This window comes from Mustela erminea, chromosome 19 (genome assembly GCF_009829155.1).
Source record: "Mustela erminea isolate mMusErm1 chromosome 19, mMusErm1.Pri, whole genome shotgun sequence".
NCBI classification, from domain to species: Eukaryota; Metazoa; Chordata; class Mammalia; order Carnivora; family Mustelidae; genus Mustela; species Mustela erminea.
Window position 1 is genome coordinate 43,563,848 of NC_045632.1, and position 19,723 is coordinate 43,583,570.

General features: G+C 46.1%; 1 protein-coding gene across 5 annotated transcripts in view; it reads left to right on the forward strand.

Annotated features, from left to right (window-relative positions):
- Positions 1–19,723, forward strand: part of ZFP90 (ZFP90 zinc finger protein) — a 96,279-nt gene that overhangs the window by 68,122 nt on the left and 8,434 nt on the right. The window contains exons 1-3 of one of the 5 annotated variants that reach the window (XM_032325200.1): positions 5,355–5,715; positions 6,000–6,066; positions 9,044–9,106. The exons of 1 other annotated variant lie outside the window; for it this stretch is intronic. In XM_032325200.1, coding sequence (XP_032181091.1) covers positions 5,390–5,715; positions 6,000–6,066; positions 9,044–9,106 — 456 coding nt within the window. In that variant the 5' untranslated portion in view covers positions 5,355–5,389. 3 more of the 5 variants (XM_032325196.1, XM_032325197.1, XM_032325199.1) reach the window with 3 other exon arrangements.

The window sequence follows — 19,723 nt, forward strand, 5'->3', positions numbered from 1 at the left end:
GTCGTGATCCCGGGGTCCTCAATTGAGCCCCACGTCGGGCTCTCTGCTTGGCGGAGAGCCTGCTTCCCTTCCTCTCTTCCTTCCCAGCACACTCTGTGCCACCAGCCCTGTCACTGCCGATCCCACCCCCATATTGGGTTAGCTTGTCTGTGTGCCTGCCCATCTCCCAACAGAGGCTGCGATGCCCAGTTCTGGTGATGCCCTTCCCAACACTGGTGCCTCCCTAGCTTCTAGCAAGGCTGTCCCATCCATCCCTTCCCAAGGATTGCCCGTCCAGAGAATTGGCCCCAGAAGCTGAGGGGTGCTGGGAGGTGTGGCTGAGACGGGTGTTTCAATTTACATCACGTTGGACTTTTCTGCTCTTCTAGAGACTATGGAGTGTCAGGGGTAAGAACCCTCTTTAAGCCCCCAGGACTGTAGCTGGAAAGGGTGGGTGGTTAGGACTCCTGGGTCTAGGAGACAAAGCCATAGAAGCCTGGCTCCAGGGCAGAGAAGCTGGAATGGCTGAAGAGGTTGGGTGAGGGCCTAGCAGTAGAGGGACCCATAACAAGCCACCTCCCTAAACAGAGCTGCCCCCAGTTCCTTGCCAGAGGGAAATGACAGAGCTGTAGGTGCCCTGGATGTCCTGGTTGCTAGGTGGCAACGGAGGCTATGCCAGCCAGAGGGTCGCCATGGTAACCGCAGAGCCCAAAGCACTGTTATGCCCAGACCCCCGTGTGGGGGTGGGTTGTGCAAGTAAGGCCCAAGGTGTGGCACCCTGAAAGGCTGTGGATGGGTGGCAGTCAGCTCCAGGCAAAGGTGCAGGCTGGGATGAAAGACCCAGCTCACTTTCGCTTCCATGTTTTCTCACCTCCCCTCGGGTCACACCTGCGCAGTTTGAGCCAGACATAACAGTTGTAGGAGAAAAATAAAATGGGGCTTTGGATCCGCCAAGCCAGATCTTTCACTTTACAGATGAAATAGAACCCGCAGAGGGAAAGACACTTACTGGTGACCGCACAACTGCAGTCCTACAAATAAAGCTGAAGAGAAAATGGAGAAGAAAATGATGCACATGACCAAAGACCTCATCTAGAATGTATTCTGTTGTTTAACTTATCATTTTAAAATTTAAATAGTTTTAAACCCCAGCATTCACCTCATGAGTTAAAAAACACCACAATGCCACATGGAACTTACAAATCTTCTTCAGCTGATCATATGCATCTTTTTCTTCCTGTACCATTTTCTTTCTACTCCAACTAGCATCTTTCCCTCCCTGGGCTTCTATTTCATCCATAAAAGGAAGGAGCTGACCTAGCTTATCTCAAAGCCCATTATTACTCTTTATGATAAAACAAAGCCTTCATTTCATAAACTCAGCCAGGTTGACTGGGTACATATTTACTGGGCATACAAGTGGGTAAGATCCTCTTGGGGCTACAGTCCAAGTCAGACCTGACTACAGTCAGATGTCTCTTTAATTGGGCCCCTGGCAGGCTCAGTCTAAGGGCAGTCTAGCCTAGGTCCCGGATTCATGTATCTGGTTGTAATGTTAGAGAACATTAGCCATGAACAAAAATTACCTTGTTGAGAATAACTGCAAATTAGATAACTTGCAAGTTTATTTTAAAAACAAAAACACAGGGTGCCTGGGTGGCTCAGTGGGTTAGAGCCTCTGCCTTTAACTCAGGTAGTGATCCCAGGGTCCTCAATCGAGCCCCACATCAGGCTCTCTGCTCAGCGGGGAGCCTGCTTCCCTTCCTCTCTGCCTGCCTCTCTGCCTATTGTGATCTCTCTCTGTCAAACAAATGAATATAATGGGGCCTGCTTAAGATTCTCTCTCTCCCTCTCTCTCTGTTCCTCCCCCTACCCCACCCTCACCTCTTAAAAAAAAATAAAATAAAAAAATAAACACCTCAGAGACACAGTTAATAAAAAATTATGATGTGAGAATAATCTTATTTTAGTTTCTAGTCCCTCATCATTTCTTGCTCTCCTTCTATATCCTATCTTTGGCTCATTTTGTCCACTTCCTGGTTTCAAAGCAGAGTCCCCTGTGTTTGGCTGGAAAAGCCCTCAGATGCCATTAGCGCCTTGAAGTGCCTGGTAAGGTCAATCTTCCCACATAGTTAACCACATCCCAGTCACTGAACACCCTTGTCTCAAATAACAGAGGTATCTGGGGAAAACCTTCCTTGAATAGACATTTTTCATAAGTCCAAGCCCATGAGGAGAGAGTGGGGCCAGGCCACCAGGACAAAGATGGGATGCTAGAATGCATCTGGGGCTCCACTGACAAATGAGGAGACTTGAAAAACAAGGGGGCAAGTGACTGGCTGAGCAAGGTGGCTGAGCCAGAAGCCGAAGTGAGGTCTTCCGATGCCTGGCCCTTGAGACCCTTGCAGGGACTACATTGCCCTTGAGGTGACACCACTTGGGTCCAGCCTGAGTCGCCACAGTTAGTTTGGAGCAAGAGTCTGTGGGTTCCTTCAGCTCAGCCCAGAGGAGCAGAATAGCACCAGGGAGGTTTTGTGAGGAAATCCAGGGCAGCGCAAGCTCAGAAAACGTGGGCTCCGAAAACATAGGTGTTAGGTGAAATTTTGTTGAACTGAGAAACATTTTCTGGGGCTTGTAGAGGCTTCAAGCTTAACTTGAGGGTAGTTGGCAAGGTTAATAATGGTCCAGAAACTGCCAAATTAATGTTCGCATTATTGTTATGCAGATGACTTTGCAGGAGTAGGGGGTCCTAGTGGCCAGCAGGTGGCACTAGAGCCCAGCGCTCCGCAGATTGACGCCTGGAAGTTCGGAACTGTAGCAGGTGTTGGTCTGATGTGAGGGAGAGGGCCCAGGCGCTGAGATCTCGCTTTCCTTCCTGTCCCACTCAAAGCTCGGCCTCAGATGTAGCAATAGATGACTGAAGCTACGCAGCCTGCACTCAGCGCCTCTGTCCTATCCTCCCGGCCTGAGAGTGCATGGAAGACAGGGGACCTGAGTTCCCTGTTGGTCCAGTAATCCTGGTTCTCTGGCTGAACAGAGTCGGAGCTACCTGGCATCAGGTCCCACTTTTTCTCACTGGTTCTCATGGCAACCAGGGGATTGAACATTTTTACGAACGTTTTTAAGGGACTGGAACTTGGATATTCCTGTGCTGTTGGGGAAGGCCCTAGCCAGAAGGCTTGGACCAATGGCAGGACAAGTAAGGAATTGGTCAAATCCAGGTGGATATTAAAGATCGAGCAGATAGGGCACCTGGGTGGCTCAGTTGGTTAAGCGACTGCTTTCAGCTCGGATCACGATCCTGGAGTCCCAGGATCGAGTTCCATATCAGGCTCCCTGCTTAGCAGGGAATCTGCTTCTCCCTCTGACCCTCACCCCTCTTTTCCTCCCTCTTTCTCGCATTCTGTCTCTCTCTCAAATAAATAAAATATTTTTTAAAGAAAAGATCGAGCAGATAAATGGAAGGCATTTGGCATTAACGACAGGTCTTTTCGCCTCTGCCCTAGCTAAGACAAAATCCCGCTAAATAGTGCATTATCCGTTTCTCAGCAGAGGCACTTCTCAGAGTGCCGTGGGGTGTGAAGAGGCTTTGGAATACCTGGTGGTCCCCCTGGGCCAGGACCTCAACTAGACGTGTGAGATAGTCTTTTCAGTATTTCCAAGTCCAGAGCAGACGCAGAAGTAGTTGATATGGAGACAGGAGGGCACGGAGAAGAATGTGGCTCTTGATTGGCTGCGAGGCTGGTTAGCCCCACGCCCGCGGCGTAGCCATCAACCCCCAGATGTAGACTGGCCTCGGAGAAACTGGCCTCTCAGCTGTCTTCGCCCTGTGGCCAGACGACATGGGCGGACCAGGATACCTGACCTTCAGCAGCAGAGACGGCCAGGTAGGGCGCTACTTCTCCGGAGGGGAGACTGCTGCCCCCCTCTCAGAGCCGTCGGGGGGCCAGAATGCGTTCCCTGAACGGAAAGAAGGGGGCCATGAAAAACAAAACGCAACTTTGCCTCATTTGGCAAAAGTCTTCCAGGTGAACGCTGGCTTTCAGGGCTCCACCTACCACTCTTAGGTTGTCATTTTTGCCTCGTTTTTGTCCTCTGTTTATTCCTTACCAATTTTCCAGTGCATCCGTGTATTTTATTTTATTTTATTTTCTAAAGATTTTATTTATTTATTTGACAGAGAGAGATCACAAGTAGGCAGAGAGGCAGGCAGAGAGAGAGAGAGATAAGGAAGCAGGCTCCCTGCTGAGCAGAGAGCCCGATGCGGAACTCGATCCCAGGACCCCGAGCCGAAGGCAGCGTCTTAACCCACTGAGCCACACAGGTCCCCGCATCAGTGTATTTTAAAAGGTTTTAAAAAACTATTCCATCCGCATTAAAGTTGCTTAGCCGCACCAGCAGAAACGTAAGTGCATTTGTGAGTTCCTTAAAGGAAACCCACTGATAACCTGACTTGGGAGATCAGGCTTCGCTTCAGCCTCTTCCAACTTTCTCAGTTCATTCTCACACCCCGTTAATTCCACAGCCTCATAATGTTGTGAGCTGTACTCTTCACCCACCGGGAGCTAAAGCGCAGCGGTTTTCCTGCGTTTCCACTTACTACACAATGAGAATTCAGGCTGCTCTCCTTACACACAGCCTGTTCTCTAATTCCCTTTCCCTTTCTCTGGAAGGCATTGGGGATAATTATGTAACACCCCCCCCCCCTTTTGCCCTGGGTGTTTTCAGTGTTTGAGAGTTTTCTTTCTCACATTCATCTTTGGGAGTGGTGGTAGAACCCTGCAACTCCCCGCCCCCCCCCCCCCAGGTGGAGGACTTGCCATTCTGAGGTAATCTTTTCATTCACCATTCTAGTTTCCTTATAGAGCCTGCGAAAGAGGGGTGGTGTCGGGGCAACAGTTAGCAACAGGGCAAATTCAGCACTCGGCTCCCGTTTTGTAATACCTGAGAGTGTCTAGCCCCAAATGCTTTGTCTTTCTTTAGAATATGAAAGATCTAAATCCTCAGCTGAGTCCCGATTACCAATTCTGGGACAGCAGGAAAAGATTCTCTTATTCACTTGAAGTAATAAGTGACTCGAGTTTCTTAGTCGTAGTAGGCGTGGTCTGGAGAATCAGTGTCCAAACACTCAGTAGTGACCCACAGGTGAACGTGGCATAGGAGAGGCAACGGAAATAGCATCTTGTGATGATCACTTCATCACCCTTCACTGTCCTATTCCTATAGCTGAAGTCAGTACGTGAAACATATCTTGCTGATAGGTTTACGTTTTTATTGTTGGCCTCGTCCACAGCAGGGCACACTAGCTCCCCGAATGTAGGGTCTTTCCTTTCCCATCTGCCGCTGAATCCGGCCCCTAGCAACATGCCCCTAGCACAGAAGAGGTGTTCAGTGACTATAACTGGAATAAATGAACGTACGAGGATCCAAGACACACCACGCACCCCACCGCAGCTCCCCGGGTGTGGCGCAGCGACCTCCCAAGCGGGACCCACACGCGGGGGCCTCTGGGAAGTGTAGTTCTCCACCGCCTCTGAGGCTCCGCGTGCGCAGGCGCACTTCCGGCTCTGCCCCGCCGCTGCGGCCATTGTCCGGCCCCTGTGCGGCTAAGGCCGCTTTGGGCCGTCCCTCCGCACATCAGAATTGGAGAGGACTGAACCTGCAGCGGGTGCAGGAGGAGCTGGCCCCAGCCCCGGGTGGGCCGGACGTCGCGAAATCCGGAGTCCGCAGGAGGCGGTAATTCCGAGTGCGCGGGTCAAGGCGGCACCTCCCACGGGTTTGGCTTGTATCCGCCCGGCCGCGCCCACCATCCTGCGGGTGGGACTGGGCGTGGCCAGAGGACAGTGTCCAGGATGCCGAGAGCCTTTAATTTGGTCCGGGAAACGACAGGCCTAGGCGCAGTCCGCGTAGCTTCCCAAGCCTCCCCGGGAGAAGTGGCTGAGGGACGGAGGCGGGCCCGGCGCGGCGGGGAGGGGTCGGCGGTTGCAGCCGGGTGAGTGGGCCCTGTCCTCTCTTCCCAGCCCCAGTCTGGGAGCCGGCCCCAGCGAGGCAGGAATGGCCCCGAGGCCTCCGACGGCCGCGCCCCAGGTGAGCAGCGGGTTCCTAACTTCCCCAGGGCGTCCCTGCCAGCCAGGCCCCCCGGGGCGCGTTTAGAGCAGTCATTGTTTTGCGCCTGGGAGACAGCCTTTCCTAGCTTGGTCATTCCCTCAGAGCCTCCCAGCCCTGCGAAACCCAGGATATCCAGAGCTGAGGAGAGTGGGCGTCCCAAAACGGGGGCCGCACTGTGGGGAGGGGCAACCCGGGCGGTGCGGTTCTGCGGGAAGAGTTAAGAGTGAATGGTTTCACTGTTGAGGGTCCTGAGTGCCAGTCCAGTTCCTTGAACTATGTCAGGGAATGGAGAGGGTAGGGTGACAGTATAGAAAGCTATAGAGGAGGAAGTTAACTGTTAGGGAAGGAGAGAGCAGCCCCAGCCTCTGACCCAGGGGCCATAAAAAGACGGTAGGAGCCGAAGAAGCTTGGCCAGGATTTGCCTTGAAAGAGGCTGGAGATGGGCCAGGAGGGAAAAAGAAAACACACGGAACAGGAAGGACCTGTCCCATAGCTTTTCTTGTTCTTTACCTTAACAAAGATATAATAGTGTATACCCCCACATGTCCAGCCTGCAGCTTCGTTAATATGAAGCTGTTTTTTTAACTCATGTATTCTTGTGAGAGAGGAGGCATTTTCTAGAAGCATCACAACTCTGAGGTTATTCACTGATTTACCTAGAGTATGTGTGAAAATATAACAAGGTTCAGATGGTATTTTAATCCACACACTCTTTAAAATTAAGGAAAAATCACAAACTCCAGTTGCTAAGTATGTGAGACCATCAGAATCAATCCAGGGGCGCCTGCCTGGCACAGTTGATTGAGAATGTGACTCTTGAACTTGAACTCCGGATTGTGAGTCTGAGCCCCACGTTGGGTATAGAGATTACTTAATCCAGATAAAAATACTGATTAGTAATATAAAAAGTTTATGGTAAATTAGCAGCACCTGTGTGGCTTAGGTGTTTAAGCATGGGACTTTTGATTTTAGCTCAGGTTATGATCTCAGTCAGGGCCATGAGGTCAGACTCTATGCTCAGCAGAAAGACTGAGATTCTGTCTCTTCCTTTCCTTCTGCCCCCTTCCCGTTCACATGCATGTGCGCTCTTTCTCTAAAATAAATAAATCTTTAAAAAAATAAATAAAACAGTTTATAGTAAATTAAACATATAATGCCTTTATATATTTTACTTCTTGTTGTGTGTTTTTGTTTTATAAAGGTGAGCCTTAAGGAGTAAAACAAGTAACAATTCTAGAACAAGATAGTTGTTTGGTTTGACATGAACCAGAGCAAATAAATCACTGGTCATCAGTGCAGTTCCATATAAAGTGCTTCCTCAGCAGGCTGTGAGAATTAGGACTGCTTAACACACTTAACATCTCATGGGCGTGATGATCCTTTCATTAGGGGTTGCCTTTTTTTCTTCTTCTTTTCTTTATTTATTTTTTAAGATTTTATTTATTTGATAGAATGCATACAAGTAGGGGGAGTGGCTGAGCAGGGAGCCTGATTTGGGGCGGGGCTCCATCTGAGGACCCTGGTATCAAGCTGTGAGCTGCAGGCAGATGCTTAACTGACTGAGCCACTCTGGTGCCCCAGGGGTTGCCTTTTTTTTTTTTTTTTTTAAGATTTCATTTATTTATTTGACAGACACAGCGAGGGAACACAAGCAGGGGCAGTGGGAGAGGGAGAAGCAGGCTTCCCGCTGAGCAGGGAGCCAGATGCAGGTCTCCATCCCAGGACCCTGGCATCATGACCTATGTTGAGGGCAGGTGCTTAATGACTGAGCCACCCAGGCGCCCCAGGGGTTGCCTTTTTAATGGTGAAAGTGGATTTGTGTTCTGAGCAGTGACTGTTAGGGACTGCTTTAAACTACACTTTCAAAACTTTGTTGCCCAAGTACTCTAGTTCAGTTATATTCTCTTGGGATGGCCTGACAGTCCCCTTGGATTACCTAATCCAGGCTGCAGGTAATGACCCTGGTGGAAAGACAACATCTGAATCCACAAAGGGGGTTTTTTGGTCAGAAATTTCCCTTTGTCGAGGTTCCTTTTCTCTGAGCTTGGCCCTCCAGGGAATGCAAGAGATGAGTAATCGAGTCATGTGACTGCTTCTCCTGGAGGTACTTCTCCTTCTCCTGCAGAAGTATATAGCACAGGACAGTGATATTTCTGAGGTCCAGAGGCTGCTGTGCGTACAGAGAGGAGAGTGGAAATTCTGCCTGTGGGAAACAGTCAGCGGAGATGCCACTTCTGCATAGGAGCAGAGTCCAGCAAGTGAAAATGAAGGGGGTGGAGATAGAGCTGATGGACTTGGTGCGTCAGGGACGTTGGGAGGCAAGAAGATGAAGGGCGTGATCGTGAAACTGTTGTCGCGTGTGACAGTGGGTATGGGCCACCGGCAGTGGGGAAACGAGAATAGAAGGGAGTTCGGACGTTTTTCTTTGCGGCTGGGGTAACCCATTCATTCATTCATTTATCTGTTCATTCGGCTGATAGCCATTGAACCCCTGTGATGTGCTGAGACACTTTTCTAAGTGGTTGGGATATATTAGTGAACAACGTTTGTAATCTCTGATTTTGTGGGGCTTACGTCCTAGAAGGAGGAGACAGAAAAATGCAGTAAGTAACTTTTATAATATCCTAGAAGCTGACTGTACCAGAGGGGAGAAGAAGGTAGAGAAAAGTAAGGGAGATGGTGGGGGAAGATTGTGATAGGGTGCAGCTTAAATAACGAGGTAAAGGTAAGCCTTATTCTTACTGAGATGGGGGCCTCTGGGTGGACTGGCAGGAGGCAAGGGAGTCCGTGGGGCACAGGGCTGGCGAAGAGTGCCCCGAATAGCAGGATGTGTGTGTCATGTGTTCAGGGAGCTGTGGGTGGTTGGTGTAGCTTGAGTCACTGTTGTTGAGCAGGAAACTAAGATGACTTTTTCTTCATTTTAAATATTGCCGTGAATGACGAAATTTGGAGCAAGAGTTTCAAAGTCAGAGCTCTCCTGAAGAGGTGTTTGAGGGGTGGGACCTTCCTCTGGCATTTGGCGAGCAAACATCTGAAGGGACTCCAAAATGGAGGGGAACAGCAGCAGAGCAGGGGGATACCCTGAAAATCCTTAGGATCTATAGGATCCTTAGTAGCTGTGTGTAAACATTAGGTATCTTTCTCTTCATTATATGCACTATATTTTTAGTTAGGAATAAAAAAAGGTGAAACCACCAGAACAGTAAGAAATGGGGAAAGTTTTAGAAGAAAAAAGTTGCGTATGGATTTCAGGTTTACCCTGAAGGGGAGGAAGTAGAAAGGGACCAGGACCTGGTCTCCATGGACTCCAGATCCCAAGAGCTCCATGGTTAGGCTCATCGGGATGCACAGGCTCAGCCAAAGCTGTGTCGGGTCACGCGGACTCAGACAGGATGCTCCTGGACCTCCAGGGGCCGCCAAGCCACTTGCTGAACGAGGTCAGGGAATGTTCAAGCTCCCTATGTCCAGAGGTCCCCTTTCTTAGCCTCCTCCTGAGCTGCCTGGAGCCGGGCTTCAGGCCTCAGCCCAGACACACTTTCCCCTTTTGTGAGTTCGCACAGCACCTGTGCACAGCAGTCCTAGTGCTGTTTTTATGTCCTAAGGAGTTGTGTGTTTACCCATCCGTGTCTGTACTAAGCTTTCAGCTAGCTCCTTTAGGGCAGGGCCGTTTGTCTGCTTTCATCTTTCTCCAAAGTACACGCTCTGTAAGCGGGTGTCAAAGTAGCAAGCATTCCTAACCACTTAACCCCAGCAGTAATTCTGTACTTTGTGTATTTTCTACTAAACTAGCAAAAACTATGTTTTTCTGGTAACAGTGACCCTAATTTTCTGATAAAATAATTGTGCGAAACAGTATAACTTTCACTGAACTCTTTTAAGGAATTTGGTCCTTTTTAAAATTTTTATTTTTAGTTTTTTTAAAGATTTTTTTGAGAGAACAAGAGAGAGAGTGAGAGAGCACAAGCAAAGGGGACAGCTGAGGGAGCGGGAGAAAGAGGCCTATTGCTGAGCAGGAAGCCCCACATGGGGGCTTGATACCAGGACCCTGAGATCATGACCTGAGCCGAAGACAGATGCTTAACCAACGGAGCCATGCAGCCACTCTTTGTCCTTTTTTTAAAATTTTTTTTTTTTAAGATTTTATTTATTTAGAGAAAGATTGCGAGCAGGAGAGGGGCAGAGGGAGAGAGAGAATCTCAAGCAGACTCCACGCTGAGCATAGAGCCTGACGTAGGGCTGCCTCTCATAACCCTGAGATTGGGGCCTGAGCTGAAATCAACAGTCAGACACTTAACCAGTTGAGCCACCAAGGCTCCCCAAGAAATTTTGTCTTTAAGACAATGTTGGGATGTCAAAACCTTTTCTTCTAAGACCTATTTCAAAAAATATTTTAAATAATGAATACTGTTAAGCTAAAAAAAAATTTTTTTTAAAGTGCTGAAAAAAAATTGAGAAGATTTTTAAAAATTGTTTTAATTTAAAAATTAAGATAGAGAAGATAACTTTTTACTAAAAAAATTTTTTATTTTTTCCCTTTCTTTTCTATATCTTCTCAGGGGTACCTGGGTGGCTCGGTTGTTTAAGCGTCTGACTCTTGATTTTGACTCAGGTCACGATCTCAGGGTCATGAGATCGAGCCTCATGTGTTGGGCTCCACGGAGCTCAGAGTCTGGTCAAGATTCTCTCTCTCTCTCTCCCCGTTACCCTTCCCTCTGCTCTCTCTCAAACAAATGAATAAAATCTTTAAATATTTATCTATCTATCTAATCAAAGCATGTGAGCATATATATAATACAGATTTTTTTAGTACAAAAAAGTCATTTGTGATCTTTGTTTAGTACCTCTTTATTTGTTGTGATGAATTTCCTTCATTTCTCTCTGTACTTGTTTTTCCCTTCAACATTTTAAATTTCATATAACTTTTATATGGAGTTTTCTTTTTTTTTTTTTTAAGATTATTTATTTATTTATTTGACACAGAGAGAGAGAGACAGCAAGAGAGGAAACACAAGCAGGGGGAGAGGAAGAGGGAGAAGCAGGCTTCCTGCTGAGCAGAGAGCCCAGTGTGGGGCCCTATCCCAAGACCCTGGGATCATGACCTGAGCTGAAGGCAGACACTTAACTGACTGAGCCCCAACTTCTGTTTTTTTTTTTAAACACTTTTGTTTTTCAGATTTTATTCATTCGTTTGAGACAGAGCATGAAGGGGGGTTGTGTAGCAGAGGGAGAAGGAGAAGCAGAGTCCCTGCTCTGCTTGGGATGATTTGGGAACAGTTGATTTCATCCTCAATTATTAAGGTTTTTACTTTTTTGCATCAACATTAGTGATTTAAGATTTTAAAATTACCCATTTCATTAAGATTTTTCACATTTCTTAACACCTGGTGTGTATTTTACTGGTTTGTTTATTCCCTTTAAAGTCATTTGTTTTGTTGTTTCTTTTTTTTTTTAAGATTTTTATTTTTGAGTAATCTCTACACCCATTGTGGGGCTCCAACTCAGAACCCCGAGATCAAGAGCCACACACTACACTGACTAGGCCAGCCAGGGACCCAAGTTGTTTTTCTTTTTCTTTTCTTTTCTTTTTTTTTAAAGATTTTGTTTATTTATTTGACAAAGACCACAACTAGGCAGAGAGGGAGGCGGGGGCGGGTGGGGGAAGCAGGCTCCCCCCGCCTAGCAGAGAGCCCGATGCAGGTCTTGATCCCAGGACCCCAAGATCATGACCGGAGTGGAAGGCAGAGGCTTAATCCACTGAGCCACCCAGGAGCCCCCAGTTGTTTCTTTTATATACAAGATAGTCCAGAGGTTTTTCTGTTTATCTGGTACTTAAGAGGAGCCAGCTTTTGAATTTGGCTCTCAACATCATCATTTTTGTGTTTGCCCCTGCTTTTTATTTAACAAAAATATTATTTATTTATTTGTTTGTTTGTTATTTATGATTCTGAAAATGATTCCTCATTTTCCTTCAGTAGGAATGACCCAGAATGGGTGCCTAGGTGGCTTAGTCAGTTGGGCATCTGCCTTTGGCCCAGGACAGGATCCCAGAGTCCTGGGATGGAGCCCTCATTGGGCTCCCCTCTCTTTGGGGAGCCTGATTCTCCCTCTCCCTCTGCCTGCCACTCTCCCTGCTTATGCTCTTTGCCTCTGTCAAATAAAATCTTAAAAAAACAAAAAGAGTGATCCAGACTCTATATTCATTCATTCAGCAGACATTTTTGGAATACCTTCTCTATGCCAGGCAGTGGTTCTTAACTAGGGTCACATTTCATAAGTAGTTGGGTGAAGATGCGTGCTTCCTTTGTGACGTCAGTAGGGCTTCATTGAGGAAATTTAGTGAGAGGGTGTACATAAATGACTGAGCTCGGTGCCTGGCCTGTGGTGAGTGTTCACTGAATGTTACCTGTTACTCTTTTATAATGAATTACCTGAGGAGTTTTTAAAAGTTGTTTGTCAGGGCCCTCCATGCATGGCAAGTTTTCTAAGTTGCTCTGCTGATTCTGGACAATTCCACTGTGCTTAATTTTTGGAAAAAGAGTTTGAGAAGATGGTGAAGGAGTAAAACATGACCAAAAAGCTACAGTTCTAGGGACGCCTGGCTGGCTCAGTTGGTAGAACATTCATGTCTTGATTTTAGGGTTATGAGTTCAAGCCCAAGTTAGAGAGAAAGATTACTTTAAAAAAATAAATAAATAAAATCTTAAAAAAAAAAAAAAAGCATATATACTTAAAAAACAATCAAAACACCAAACAGCTACTATTCTGAAATGGAGATATGGACCAAATGATGAAGGGGGAGGCAGGGAGATGAGGGATCTGGAAAAGCTTCAGAAGGGAAGAGACCATTGGACTGGTTCTAGAAAGGGGAGTAGGAATTTTTCCTATAATGCTGAGGGAAGAAAGTACATGGTGGTCAGATAAGATGTACAAAGACAAAGAGCCTCAAAAGAGAATGCTGTAGTAAGGGCAAGGAGTCCAAAATTGGTGAGAAAAGGGGGCAGATTTGGAGAGAAAGCTGTAAGGCTGCATCCCTATAAAGTCCCTTTAGAACCACTTCTGCTGTATCCCAAAGATTTTGGACTGCTGTGTTTTCATTTGTCTCCATCTATTTTTTTATTTCCTCTTTGATTTCTTGGTTGACCCATTCACCGTTTAGTAGCATGTTATTTAACCTCCACATGTTTGTGTTTCTTCCAGATTTTTTTCTTGTGGTTTCATAGCATTGTGGTTGAAAAAGATGCATGGTATGCCTTCATTCTTTTTGAATTTCTTCAGACTTGCTTTGTGGCCTGTCATATGAACTGTTCTGGAGAATGTTCCATGTGCACTTGAAAAGAAAGTGTATTCTGCTGTTTTAGGATGGAATGTTCTGAATGTATCTGTTGGCTCCATGTGGTCCAATGTGTCATTTGAAGCCACTGTTTCCTACTTGATTTTCTGTTTGGACGATCTATCCATTGATTTAAGTGGAGTGTTAAAGTCCTCTGCTATTATTGTATTACTCTTGAAGACTTTCTTTATGTTTTTTATGAGCTGCTTTTTGTATTTTGGTGGCTCCCATGTTGGGTGCATGAATATTTACGATTGTTATATCTTGTTACATTATCTCCTTTATGACTATATAGTGCCCTTCTTTGTCTCATGTTACAGTTTTTGTTTTGTTTTGTTTTTCATGTTCTTTCTTTCAGATTTTATTTATTTATTTGACACAGAGAGAGAGATCACAAGTAGGCGGAGCGGCAGGCAGAGAAAGGGGGAAGCAGGCTCCCCGCTGAGCAGAGAGTCTGATGCGGGGCTTGATCCCAGGACCTTGGGAACATGAACTGAGCCGAAGGCAGGGGCTTTAACCCACTGAGCCACCCAGGCGCTCCTGTTTTTCATGTTTTTAAAAGATTTTTATTTACTTATTTGACAGAGAGAAAGTGAGCGCAAGCAAGGGGAATGACAGAGGGAGAGGGAAAAGCAGACTCCCGGCTGAGCAGGGAACCAGATGCCAGACTCCATTCCAAGAGCCCAGGATCAAGACTTGAGCCAAAGGCAGACTCTCAACCGACTGAGCCACCCAAGCATCCCTAAAGTCTTTGTTTTAAAGTCTGTTTTGTTCAATATAAGTAATGCTACTCCAGCTTTCTTTTCATTTTCATTTGCATAATAAATGCTTGCCTATCTTTCCACTTTAAACCTGCATGTCTTTAGGTCTGGCGTGAGTCTCTCTTAGGCAAGATATAGATGGGTCTTATTTTTTTCTCCATTCTGTCACCCTGTGTCTTTTGACTGGAGTGTTTTGTCCATTTGTGTTCAGAGTAATTATTGATAGGTGTGTACTTACTGCCTTTTTGTTACTTGTTTTATGGGTGCTTTTGTAGTTCTTTGCCTTCTTTTGCTCTTTTCTCTCTCTCCTGGCTTTCCTTAGTGATATACTTGGATTCCACTCTCTCTCTCTTTTCTTCTTCTTCTTCTTCTTCTTTTTTTTTTTTTTTTTTTTTTGGCATGTCTGTTACTGGTTTTTGGTTTGTGGTTACCGTTAGGTTTGTATATAGAATCTTGCACATATAGCAGTCCGTATTAAGTTGATGGTCTCCAGAGTTTGAACCCATTCTTTACTCTTCTCCCCGCCAACATTTTAGGTATATGGTGTCACAGTTTATAGCCTTTCATTTTGTGACTCCCTTGACTGTTTTATTTTTGGAAATATACTAATTTTTTTTTTTTTTTTTTTTTTGGCTTACTGCCAGGCTGTGGCACTGCTTTGGACGAACTCTGGCTAAGGGTATATTGGAGGGGGCAGGTCTGCAAGAGAACGTGAGGGTTGGGGCACACAGTGCCTGTAAGGCCCTTAATAGTCTGGTGTGGGGCAGGACCTGCAGCCTCCTGGGAAAGCTCCTGCTTAGGCTGGGATGTCGGGTGAGTCCACAGAAGAGCACTAGGGCTGGGTGTACTGTGAGCAAGCTGGGTGGAGAGTGTTCACACTGCAGGGGTTCCCAAAGGTGCCCATGTATTCAGGGTGGGGCGTGGGGGAGGGAAATGGCACCTGCCAGCTCTTTTGTTCTTAGAGAAGTCTCCCAGAGATTCCTGCCCCTCCAGCATGTGGTCTGAGATTAGGAAATAAATCTCTTATCCTGTACCCCAGGTCTTTTTCAAATTGCACCTTCCGTGATATTATTTTTCTGGGGCTGTTTGGTGTGCCTTTTTTTTTTTTTTAGATTTTTATCTATTTATTTGACAGAGATCACAAGTAGGCAGAGAGGCAGGCAGGGAGAGAGGAGGAAGCAGGCTCCCTGCCAAGCAGAGAGCCCAAATGCGGAACTCGATCCCAGGACCGTGAAATCATGACCTGAGTTGAAGGCAGAGGCTTAACCCACTGAACCACCCAGGCACCTTGTGCTGTCTCTATAAAGGCCGGTACTCAGTTTCTTATCACCCTGTCTGGCTCTTTGAGAGCTGAACCCAGTGATTTTTTTTTTTTTTTTCTAAGTTGCATGGGGTACCAGGTAGCTCAGTCAGTTGGGTGTCTGCCTCCTGCTCAGGTGATGGTCTCAGGGTCCCTGATCAGCAGGGAGTCCATTTCTCCATCTCCCCTGCCCTCCCCCAGCTCATGCTGTCTTTTGCTCTACTCCCTGCTCTTTCTCTGAAATAAATAAAATCATAAAAAAAAAAACTTTATTAAATTCCCATGTGTTAAGCCCCACTTATTATAAGAACGTTCAAAGTTAGGCCCCTCTGATTTTGAAAGCTGAATGTTACAGGGATTCATCTTGCCAGTGCAGTCCCATGTGCCTGGGGTGCCTGGGGTGCCTGGGGTGCCCGGGGTGGGGATCTGCTTCTTTTCTTTCTCTGTGCCCACGTTGTTCCGCCCTCCTGCAAACAGTCCAAACAGATCAGTTTGGCTCCTTACCAGGCTTCACCCTTCCTATTCTCTTCGTTGCGGCCTCTTCTCTACATTTCTCTGTGGAGAGTCTGTTCTGCCAGCCTTTAAGTCATTTCCTGGGCTCCTTGCACTGAGGCGGGTGCTAAGTATATCCACAGGGTGAGGTGGAGATCTAGGACGGTCCAAAACAACGGAAACTACATACATAATTTTAAATTTTCTAGTGGTACAATGTAGAAAGAGATGGGTGAAATTAATTTTGGTAATACATATTATTTAACCCAATATAACTGAAATATTTCTAAATGAATTAGTATTTTAAGGTTACTAACGAGATAGTTTATTTATTTCTTTACTTTGGTGCTGTTTTGAAACCCAATGTGTAACTTATACTTGCCACACAGCCGAGTTTGAATTAGCCACATTACAGGTGCTCAGTTGTGACATGTTTCTGGTGGCTACCACATCAGCATGCATCTAGAAGGTTACTGCCTGGCTTAATGGTATCATTGGCAGGGGAGGTTTTTGAGCAGGATTTGAGAATGAAAGGGAGGGTCTATATGTAGGAGATGTTTTTTGAGGCTCTTGGTGATTCCAGGGCATAAAGGAAAAATGAGACAAGGATAAGGTCCAGGTTTCCAGGTGAGATGCTGTGGATGATCATGCCCTTAGCCTATGTGGGGCATGTGTGTGTGTGTGTGTGTGTGTGTGTGCGTGTAAAGGAGTAATAGTGGTTTCTATCCATGCTCAATGGTTAGATATGCCCTTAGCCCAGTTTGCAAGGCTGTTACTGGTCTGGTATCAGAAAGCACAGAGTACTTGAGTGAAAACCCTACACTGTGTCTTAGCAAATGCAATGCGTTCTAATTGGGGAAACTAACTTTGGTCTTAGAGTAGTTTGTATAAATGTGATTGTTTTTACTTACTAGCTACCATTCTCTGGTTTTCAGCTTTGGGAAGTTTCTAAGTTACAAAGTTTCCTGAGTTAGAATCTGAGCAGATTTCTGCTCTGCAGTTGGCACATGTTGGAGTGGGAGGTGGTATCTCTATATCTGCAAGTGTTGTTCTGCAGAGCTCGAAGTGTCCTTTCACCCTTCTGCTCTTAACTCTTGGGTTTTCAGCTCTGGGAACCCAGCTAGAGATGTTATAGATGAGAAGATTGGACCAGGAGGTCTGTGATTCACCCAAGGGATTGCACGTTATTAGTGGGCCACTTTTTATGGGCCCAGGAAATCGAGTCTTCTCAATGTTGTATATGCTGTTTCTAGTTCTTTGGACCTTTTATGTTAACATGACAAAGGCAAAATACTTGATACTTCATGATAACCTTCTTAATTTTTAAAAGGGGTTGATAATGAGGTCCATTCGTATCTGGAAGGAGGGTGAGTGCTGTCGAGTTGAGCTCTCGGAGTGGCTCACTCACACCAGAGGTCTCAGTACATTTTACCTGTTTAATATTACAAGCTCTTGATTGTCTTTTATGTACCAAACTGATTCTGACCTCTGGGGATTCAAAGGTGCCTAAGACAAGGTCTTGACCCTTTGGAAGCTCAATGAATAAAAGGCAACAGACAATATAACGTAATGTCTTATGAGCGTGCTAGAGGGGGCCCAGGGAGGAGGGTTGTGGAAGGTGGGAGGCACTTGGCCCAGACATGGGGGTAGGAGAGGAACCCCAGAAGAGAAAACTTTACAGAGTCTTGCTGAGAGAATTAATGTTACCTAGGCAGAAGAGGGTAGGCCAAGCATTTTTACAGAGGCAAAAGAGAGTGTTTAGTTTCAAGTTGTAACTCTTCTGTAGGCTGAATTATGATGTCCACAGTTAGGAAAAGCCAGAGGTAAGGCTGTGGAAGTAAGGTGTGGACCAGGTTATGAAGGACTCTGAAGGTCACATGAAGGAATCTAATTTTTAATCAAAGAGAAACATTTTTTGGGTGCTTGGGTGGCTCAGTCGGTTAAGCATCTGTATTCAGATCAGGTCATGATCCCAGGGTCCTGGGATCGAGTCCTGAATTGGGCTCCCTGCTTAGAGTAAGGTTTGCATCTCCCTCTGACCCTCGTGCTTGCCCCTTCTCGTGCTTGCTTTCACACACATGCTCTCTCTGTCGTGCATACATGCAAAAATAAATAAATAGAAAATCTTAAAAGAAAAGCATTTATTAAATATTTCTGGAACACCTACTATGCACCAGGTCTGTTCTAGGCACTGAAGAGTCAGACATGAAGAAAATAGGTGATAGTCAGGCTCTCCCAGAGTTTACATTGTGCTCTGCAATGCATACTATAAGCAAATGAAAATATATGTTAGGTGGGAAGGACTATGAAAAGGAGAGGAAATCAGAGCGACAATGCAGGGTGGGATGCTGTTTTATGCAGGGTGGTCAGGGACATTTGCTGTGATGAGGTGACATTGGAACAAAGAGCTGGAGCAAATGAATAGGGAGCCACGTGCAAATCTGCAGGAAGAAGCTTCCAAGTCAAGGGAACGGTCAAAACAAAGGCTCCAGAGCAGAAACATGCTTGGTGTGTTCCAGGAATCTGAAGGAGGAAGAGCAGTGGGTCAGGGATGAGGTTCAAGATGAAGTCAGAAACATAGTAGGGGACAGAGTGGCAGGGAGATGTGTAGGCCACTGTGAGGACTTTGGCTTTTACTTGGAGTGAACTGAGATCCTGTTGGCAATTTTTAAGCAAAGGAGTGAATTGATCTGACAGATTTTAACACGATCACTCTGTTTGATATATGGAAGACAGACCTCGGAGCAGGGCATAAATGGAGAAGGAGAGAAGTTAGGAGGTTGTAGCAGTAGTCCAGGTCAGAGGTGATGGTGGCCTGGTTTGTAACATGATCAAAGGTTTGCATTTTAGAAGACTGACTCCCAGAGCCGGTAGGAAAGAGAGTTGTGGGACCAAGAGTAGAACAGAAGCCAGTAGTTGCCCTGTTGAGGCAAGAAATGACATTTGTTGAACTAGACATTTGTTTACTGGTTAGCATTCCCTGCCATGAGTGCAGTCTGTTTGGGGAAGCAGAAGAAAATCAGGAGCCCATGTATTAAATAGAGGGAAACTGGGGGCACCTTTGCTGGCTCACTGAGAAGAGAATAGGACTCAATCTCAGGGTTATGAGTTCGAGCCCCACATAGGTGCAGAGATAATTAATTAAAAATAATAGAGATGCCTGGCTGGCTCTGTTGGAGGAACATGTGACTCTTGATCTCAGAGTTGTGAGTTCAAGCCCTACGTTGGGTATAGAGATTATTTAAATAAATAAACATTTGAAAATAATAAGTTGATTGGAGGGACCAGTTAGGCAAAGGAATCCAGGTTGGTTGACAACCAAAGGGCTGTATGTTTACAGGACAGAGTAGGCAATGAGGAGAAAGTGTTATTTCTTACAACCTGACTTAAAATGCCTGCCTCGATCCAACCCCTTTTACCCTGCTGGCCATGCCCATCCCAAGCCCAGCCTCTCTTTTCAAGCTTGGTAGTCCCCAGATTGGATTCCCACTTTCTTCTCCGATTCAAATGGTACTTACATCTTCAGGCCTAGGGCATAGCCAGCCTTATTTTCTGTCCTCTGCAGGCCTGTGGCACCTCGCTTTACTACGAGTTGTCTCATACTGTGCTGTAATGAATAAAACATCTTAAAATAGACTGGAACCTACTCAAGGACTGCAGTGTTTTTCAGTTGCGTATTTCTTTCTGCCACAGTGCATCTGGTAAAGCCAGGCACCTAGTGAATGTCTCCTGCCATCTTCCCTGGCACAGTCC